Raw genomic sequence first — 8,009 nt, 5'->3', positions numbered from 1 at the left:
TGTATCATTTAAAGCTCTCGTTTCTTTGGAGATGTTTTGCTTAGAAGACCTATCGAGTATAGAAAGAGCTAGATTGAAGTCACCAAGTATAAGTGTATTATTATCTAAGTATTTCTTCACTTTGGTTAATAATTGATTTATATATTTGGCAGCTCCCACATTTGGAGCATATATATTGAGGATTGTTAAGTCCTCTTGTTGAATAGATCCTTTAAGTATGATATAGTGTCCCTCTTCATCTCTCACTACAGTCTTTGGGGTAAATTTTAGTTTATCTGATATAAGGATGGCTACCCCTGCTTTCTTTTGAGGACCATTCGAATGGTAAATGGTTCTCCAACCTTTTATTTTCAGGCTGTAGGTGTCCTTCTGTCTAAAATGAGTCTCTTGTAGACAGCAAATAGATGGGTCCTGCTTTTTTATCCAGTCTGAAACCCTGCGCCTTTTGATGGGGTCATTAAGCCCGTTCACATTCAGAGTTACTATTGAGAGATATGAGTTTAGTGTCATCATGATATCTATTCAGTCTTTGTTTTTGTGGACTGTTCCACTGAACTTCTTCTTAAAGGGGAATTTTAAGAGGCCCCCTTAAAATTTCTTGCAGAGCTGGTTTGGAGGTCACATATTCTTTTAGTTGCTGCCTGTCTTGGAAGCTCTTTATCTCTCCTTCCATTTTGAATGAGAGCCTTGCTGGATAAAGTATTCTTGGTTGCATGTTCTTCTCATTTAGGACCCTGAATATATCCTGCCAGCCCTTTCTGGCCTGCCAGGTCTCTGTGGAGAGGTCTGCTGTTACCCTAATACTCCTCCCCATAAAAGTCAGGGATTTCTTGTCTCTTGCTGCTTTAAGGATCTTCTCCTTATCTTTGGAATTTGCAAGCTTTACAATTAAATGTCGAGGTGTTGAACGGTTTTTATTGATTTTAGGGGGGGATCTCTCTATTTCCTGGATCTGAATGCCTGTTTCCCTTCCCAGATTAGGAAAGTTTTCAGCTAGAATTTGTTCAAATACATATTCTGGCCCTCTGTCCCTTTCGGCGCCCTCGGGAACCCCAATTAAACGTAGGTTTTTCTTCCTCAGGCTGTCGTTTATTTCCCTTAATCTATCTTCATGGTCTTTTAATTGTTTGTCTCTTTTTTCCTCAGTTTCCCTCTTTGCTGTCAACTTGTCTTCTAGGTCACTCACTCGTTCTTCCACCTCGTTAACCCTCGTCGTTAGGACTTCTGGTTTGGATTGCATCTCATTCAATTGGTTTTTAATTTCTGCCTGATTAGCTCTAAATTCTGCAGTCATGAAGTCTCTTGAGTCCTTTATACTTTTTTCTAGAGCCACCAGTAGCTGTATAATAGTGCTTCTGAATTGGCTTTCTGACATTGAATTGTAATCCAGATTTTGTAACTCTGTGGGAGAGAGGACTGTTTCTGATTCTTTCTTTTGAGGTGAGGTTTTCCTTCTAGTCATTTTGCTCAGTGCAGAGTGGCCAAAAGCAAGTTGTATTGGGAAAAAGAGAAAAAGAGAGGAGAGAAAGAAGGAAAGAAAAGAGAAAGAGAAAAAAAAAGGGAAGAAAAAGAAAAAAAACGAAAAAAGAAAAAAAAAAAGAAGAAAAAGAGAAAGAAAAAGAAAGGAGAAAAAAAGGGGGTGGGGGAAGGAAACAAATCAAAAAGCAAAACAAAACAAAAACAAAAACAAAAACAAAAACAAACAAACAAAAAAAGAACCACCGGGGAGTATCTTCTGATTCTGTGTACTTTAAGTCCCTTGGCTTCTCCTGGAAGTTGTCCGTCTAGCTGGTGTTCTGGGGGAGGGGCCTGTTGTGCTGATTTTCAGGTGTTAGCACTTGGGGGAGCTGCTGTGCCCCCGCCTGGTGCAGGGCTCAGTGGGGGTTGTTTACCCCGTGAGGCCGCAGGAGGAACAGCCCCAGTGGCGAGGCAGCTCTGGAAACCTGGATTCAGCTCCGGCAGGAACTCCGGAGCTCTCCCTCTGCAGGGCCTGGAGGCTCCGGGGCGGGGCCGCTGATCTGCTCAGCTGGGGCAGGAGCGTCCTCGCTGTCCTGGGCCCTCCCGGCCTCTGCCTGTCCCGGGGGAGGCCGGATCCTGGGCTGTGTCCGGGCGCCCTGTGCTCCGGAGCCTGCGCTGGTGGATTCGCGCTCCCGGGCCGCGCAACCCCCTCCGCGGAGCTGCCGCCCGAGCCCCTCCGAGCTGCTCCTGGAACCGCGCAGCCCCCTCCGCACGGAGCCTCTTCTTCTGCCCGAGCCCCTCCGAGCTGCTCCCGGGGCCGCGCAGCCCCCTCCGCGGAGCCGCCCCCGAGCCCCTTCAGCTGCTCCGGGTCCCGCCGGGTCCCGCCGTGCGCGCTGCAGCCCTTAGGGAGCTCGGCGCACTCTCCTGGGCGCGCAGTTGCTGTTACTGTCCCCGGGAGCCCGAGGGCCTCCTCGCCCTCCTGGTCCTGCTCCAACTCCCCACGAGCCCCTTTTCCCCGGGAAGGTCGGTGCAGCTCCTGCGTCTCCGGGACGGGGCTCTCCTGTCCTGGGGACACTCGCCCCGGCCTCAGCCCGGCTCCTCGCGGGCCCCTCCCCCTTGGAGGCCTTTGTTCCTTTATTTCTTTTTCCCCGTCTTCCTACCTTGATAGATGCGCGAACTCTTCTCACTGTAGCATTCCAGCTGGTCTCTCTTTAAATCTCAGGCCGAATTCATAGATTTTCAGGATAATTTGAAGGTTTTCTAGGTAGTTTGGTGGAGACAGGTGATTTGGAGACCCTGCTCTTCCGCCGTCTTGCTCCTCCGACTGTGCAACTTTCTGTGTGTGTTACAATCTCATTGGCCACGGGCCCTATAAGACTGCTATGTCTCTTAGCCTCGGGGTCCAAGTCCCTGCTCCGCTGTGTCGGGTACACTTGGACCCAAGCTCGAGCTTGTAAATAAACCCTCGTGTGTTTGCATCGGGGTCGGCTCCTCGGTGGTTTCTCGGATTCGCGATCTTGGGCACAACACTGAGGATGCCTGGTTTGAGCTTCTGCCTTTAGCTCAGGTCGTGATCCTGGAGTCCTGGGATCGAGTTCCCCATCAGGCTTCCTGTAGGGAACCTGCTTCTTCCTCTGCCTGTGTCTCTGAATCTCTCTGTGTCTCTCATGAATAAATAAATAAAATCTTAAAAAAAAATTAACCCGCCCAGCATGGTGTTCCTCAAAGTCCCCTCTCTTTGTGTTTACGCAGTTGCTTGGCAAGCACATTCTGACCGTATAACTTCATTTATCTCAGTGGTTCCTCGATGCATTCATTGTGCTTGTCAGTCTAAATGATTTTATTTCATCTTGTCTGAAGCCTGCATTATAGTCACTATAGATTCATTTCTAATTCGGAACTGTCCCATTCCAGAAACTCTGATGACTCTGTGTTTATGAATTGTAAATACTATTTCCAATAAACTGATAATGAATTGCCAGGTCCCTTCAAATTTGTAAATAATGAGGATATTTCCCTAGCAACGGCCAATTACACTAGGCAGGAAAAGTCATTCTATCAGGAACACTTACCCTTCAACTTATTTCAATGTCAGAAAACCTCTTAATTCTGATTATTCCTCCAGTTCTGAGTCAGCCAAAGACCACAGAGAGCCTACGTAAATGGCTCAAATGGAAGAAGCGTAACAATAATTCTTAATGAGGAGACAGTCTGGCTCAGAAGCTTGGAAATCCAGAGACTGAGAGGTATCACCCTCTTTCTTCATTAATATATTCAGTGACCTTGGGCAAATCATTTTGTCTATAGAGGAATTCTTCACCTCTTAGTAAGAGAAGTCTGGCCACGTGAGACAAGGAGGAAGACGGGACACTAGTAGGTACCAGCTATTTATCACTTGTGATGGGCCACGCAACGTGCAGGATGATCTCATGTAATCCTCAGGATAAGCAAGAGGTAGTATGTTCCCTACTTTACAGATGAGGGAACTGAGGCTCAGAAAGGCTAGTTCACATAGCTTGTACAAGTAGGGGAAGCAGGATTTAGAAGACACAGGCCCGACTCTGATGTGAAACTACCTTAAATCTTGAATTTGCCTCTGTGCTGCTTCGAAGAGGCTGAAATGAAACGTCATTACGGTTTCATGTGAAAACTGGGAAATTTCACATCCAACACACGGAGTGATCAGTTCAGTTGCACCTGGTGGACAGCCTGCAGGGCTGGGGAGGGCTCTAGATTCCAACCCCCTAAATCTCATGGCACAGTCCTTCAGGAGCTGCCTCAAGGGCTTGAACTTGCCTTTGGGATGAGGGCGAAGATGTTGACCAAGCTGTGTTCTCCATCCTGACGGCAAATGCTCCGCGAGCACTTCTGATCTCCCTCCTTCTCTTAGGATCTGCTTTTCATTTGCATCAAATGCACATCAATTGCTCAGGGTGGCTGGGGCCCCACCACCTCCCTCTAGGACTCCTCTATTAGCCTCCTAAGGGGCCCCCTGCCTCCAGTCTCAGTCTCTGGAGCTGCTCGCCATGTAATGAACGGGTAAGTTTCCCCCTGAGGGCAATAAAGAGTAATCAAGAGATTTAAGCAGGGGGATTACATAATTAGATTTACAGTTTAGGAAAATTAAATGCTGAGGAGTTAATGCATAATGATCTTCCCCCTTCATCTCTAGCTACCATTTCCTTCAATCCATTCCCTGCCCTCTGGGCACATGGAGTATAGGATGTGCTCAGCTGATCCCTCTGCCTGGCAAGTCATCCTCCCCACGACCCCCCACCCCCATGGGGCCCGACCTGCTCACTGTGTAAAACTCGATAAAGTCTCTCTTCTACGAAGCAATTCCCACCTCACCACATGCCTGGGACTCTCCTAAACCAGCCCCACTAATGGCGCTCCTTGACCTGTATCCTTACATTGAAATAACTTCTTGTGGTCTGTGTCCCTTACCAGAGTGTGAACCTCTCAAACTCTCAAAGACGGGAGGTATCATTTATATTTGCATCTATAGCTCCCAGGGCAAAGCCAAGCAGTGGTGACTCCTAGATGTTAGTGGAATGGATAAATGGACCCTATAGCTCTGCCTCTTTGCTTTAGAATGTGAGTGGGTGAGGAAAATATACTGATAGTGGAGAACAAGAAGTTGTTGAATTTTTGGAGAAGGGTTTTTGTCACCTTAGACCTTAGATTCTTCTGCAAAAATGGGTAAAGGGAAGAATTTGATGTTTCCTAAGGACCTCACTTCTCTGACATTCTAGTTTCTTGGTTCTTTAGGGGCAAAGTTAGAAAATGGTGACTTAAAATATGAGAAGTGGGTGGTACTCAGGGAGGGGGGCCTCAGTGGCCTCCAGACTCCCTGTAGGCCTCCTGTCCTCCTGGGCCCAAGCAGGAGTTGGGGAAAGGAATGAGCATCTCCTGCGTGTTACTGAGCTCTGCCAAGGACTTCCCAGGGGAAGGATGAAGACATACTTGGCCTCAGAGAAGGCTCCAGGCAGCCACAGCCAGTCTCAACTCAATCAGTCACTCTCAACTCTCTTTGAGCGATTCTGGACTGCTGACTTGGAGAAGACCCAGAAGGGACTGCCAACTGTCCAGGGGCCTGAGAGCTGCTCAGAAGAGAGGCCATGACTGCTTCCGAATTTGGGGGGTCATCGTCCTCCTGCAGTGTTGGATGCTGTACTCCTCAATAAATGCTACATGAATGAGTGAATGAATGAATGACCATAAGCATTCTGCACCTCAGTCTTGAGGGAGCACGTGCACAGTGTCTGGTACTATGCACACATATTCTCTATCTTCTTTTTTCTCATTTTCAGTCCTTTCCTCCTCCCACTCCACACACCCAGTGAGTCTACTTAGAAAAGCATTAGTGAGGCTCACCCACTCACTCTTCATCCAAACATCCAAACAATCAAGACAGAAGTCTCCCAGATTGGACTGGAGGTTAGGGAATGGCATTTTGTAACCAGTTGGCTCTGGTTTTAGATTTGGTGGGAACCAGAAGGAGGGTCCAGGGCCAGCTTTATAAAAGCCAAGAACAAAAGCTGGCTGTCTTCATAGCTGCTGTGGGTCTTGTGGGTCCTTGGATCAAGTTTGCTTCTCTTTCTTTTAGGTGAGGCCTTATAACAGACTAGCTGCAAACAAGAGGGTCAGGGTCTCTGGTAATAGAAGTGAGCCAGAGGGAGGGGAGCCAGAGAGTGGAGATTGGCTGACCCTGGTATTCTGAGGAAGGCCCATGCAGGAGGAAGGGTGAGCTAGGATGAGCCTGGAAGTACCCACAGGGCCCTGGGACTAGCCCCGGCGTGTGAACCCAGGCAGGGCAGTGCTTGTCAGTTTAGGCCTGCCATGTCCTGGACTCTGGGCTAGGCACTGAAGGGTGAAAGGGTCCTGGGGGAAGAGGGGGCGGGTGCTGTGGGTCCCGGAGGGGGCTTGCCATGAGCCAGGCCCCAGACTCACCTGCGCACCGCTTCTCCTTGCAGATGCCCTGGTTCAAGGGCTGGAAGGCGGAGTGGAAGGAGGGAACCACCACCAGGGTGACTCGGCTGGAAGCTCTGGACGCCATCCTCCCGCCCACTGGCCCAGCCAACAAGCCCTTGAGGCTCCCTGTGCAGGATGTGTACAAGATTGGAGGTGACAGGGGTGGTTGGGGGTGGAGGGGGGACCATTCACCCCGGAATTAGGAAGTTAGGAATGACATCTTGTTCAAGTCCTGACTTGAATCCACAGCTTCTGAGCTAGGCAGCATTTCCAGCTTATGCAATAGGTAGATTTAATCCATTCAGTGCTTTAACCTTTTCTGCAGCTGGCTCTTTGTCCTTGATGTGGAGCCCAGGCACCTCCTGAGAAGTCAGTTCCCAAGGGGAGGTAGAGAGGTCTGTGGGACAACTCTGGACCATCTTCCCTTTGACAGGCATTGACACAGTGCCTGTTGGCCATGTGGAGACGGGTTTCCTGAAGCCCAGGATTGTGGTCACTTTTGCCCCCACAAACCTCACTACAGAGGTCAAGTCTGTGGAGATTCATCAGGAGGCCCTGCGCAGTGACATCGTGGGCTTCAATGTGAAGAATGCGCCCGTAAAGGACATTCGCCATGGATGTGTCATTGGAGACAGCAAGAATGACCCCTGCCCCCCAGCTGTCTAGCACAGGTAAGTGCACAGGAAGCCAGGAACCTTAAGAGCACTGCCTTGGTGGGAATACTTCTTAGGAATTAGCCCTGACTTCTAAGGCCCCAAGTTCATGAAGATGTAATTCTAGATCACATGGGCCATGTTTTATACAATTCTGTCCTGCTCTCCTACCAGGTGATTATCCTGGTAGGATAATCATCCTGGGCAGATCCACGCTGGCTATACTCCAGTGCTGGACTGCCATACAGCTCACATCCCCTGCAAATTTGCTGAACTGAGGGAAAAGATTGACCAGCACTCAGGCAAGAAGCTAGAGCACAACTCCAACGCCCTGAAGTCTGGCGATGCAGCCATTGTGCAGATGGTCCCCAACAAAGTCATGTGTCTAGAGACCTTCTCGGAGTACCTACCTCTAGGTGAGCCAAGGATTGCTACTGACTCGCGGGAAGAAAGCCCTATCTCCTGGGTGAGGCACAGGCTAAGGAGCATTTTCTTCTGTACCACTTCCCAGAAACTTTATTCTTCCCTTGTCTAGGCCACTTTGCCATGCAGGCAAACGGTAACAGTGAGACAAACAATGGCCATAAGAGTTATTAAGGTGGTGGAGAAGAAGTCGTCTATGGCTGGCAAGGTCACCAAGTCAGCAGTAAAGGCAGACAAGAAGTGAAGAATGCAGTTTCTTCAATCTTCCACTATAAAAATAAAATTCTATGTACTTACAAGATTAATAAAATGAATGTAGCTGCCTCGGTTACTTATTTTTTCCAAAGAGGTAAACAGGGAACCTCTAGGTACGCTAATGAACCATAATTTAAAGCCCTTTGGCTTCCAAGGGTTTACGCCCCAGGTTGTGAATGATTCAGGGTCCTCTAGCTCATTTTCAGTCAGAGCTCTATCCCATTTCCCTCAAAGTTGGTCTCTTCC

At 48.7% G+C, this 8,009-nt stretch overlaps 1 protein-coding gene across 1 annotated transcript; it reads left to right on the top strand.

Moving 5' to 3' along the window:
* The first annotated feature begins 6,389 nt into the window (after positions 1-6,389).
* Positions 6,390-7,752, top strand: LOC144295197 (elongation factor 1-alpha 2-like). Its single transcript, XM_077867632.1, has 4 exons — positions 6,390-6,585; positions 6,866-7,092; positions 7,276-7,537; positions 7,652-7,752. Exons 1-4 carry the CDS (start codon positions 6,390-6,392, stop codon positions 7,750-7,752), a joined length of 786 nt encoding a protein of 261 aa, XP_077723758.1.
* The last annotated feature ends 257 nt before the right edge of the window (positions 7,753-8,009 follow it).

This window comes from Canis aureus, chromosome 23 (genome assembly GCF_053574225.1).
Source record: "Canis aureus isolate CA01 chromosome 23, VMU_Caureus_v.1.0, whole genome shotgun sequence".
Taxonomy (NCBI): Eukaryota; Metazoa; Chordata; class Mammalia; order Carnivora; family Canidae; genus Canis; species Canis aureus.
This window is presented reverse-complemented; position numbering and strand designations above follow the sequence as displayed.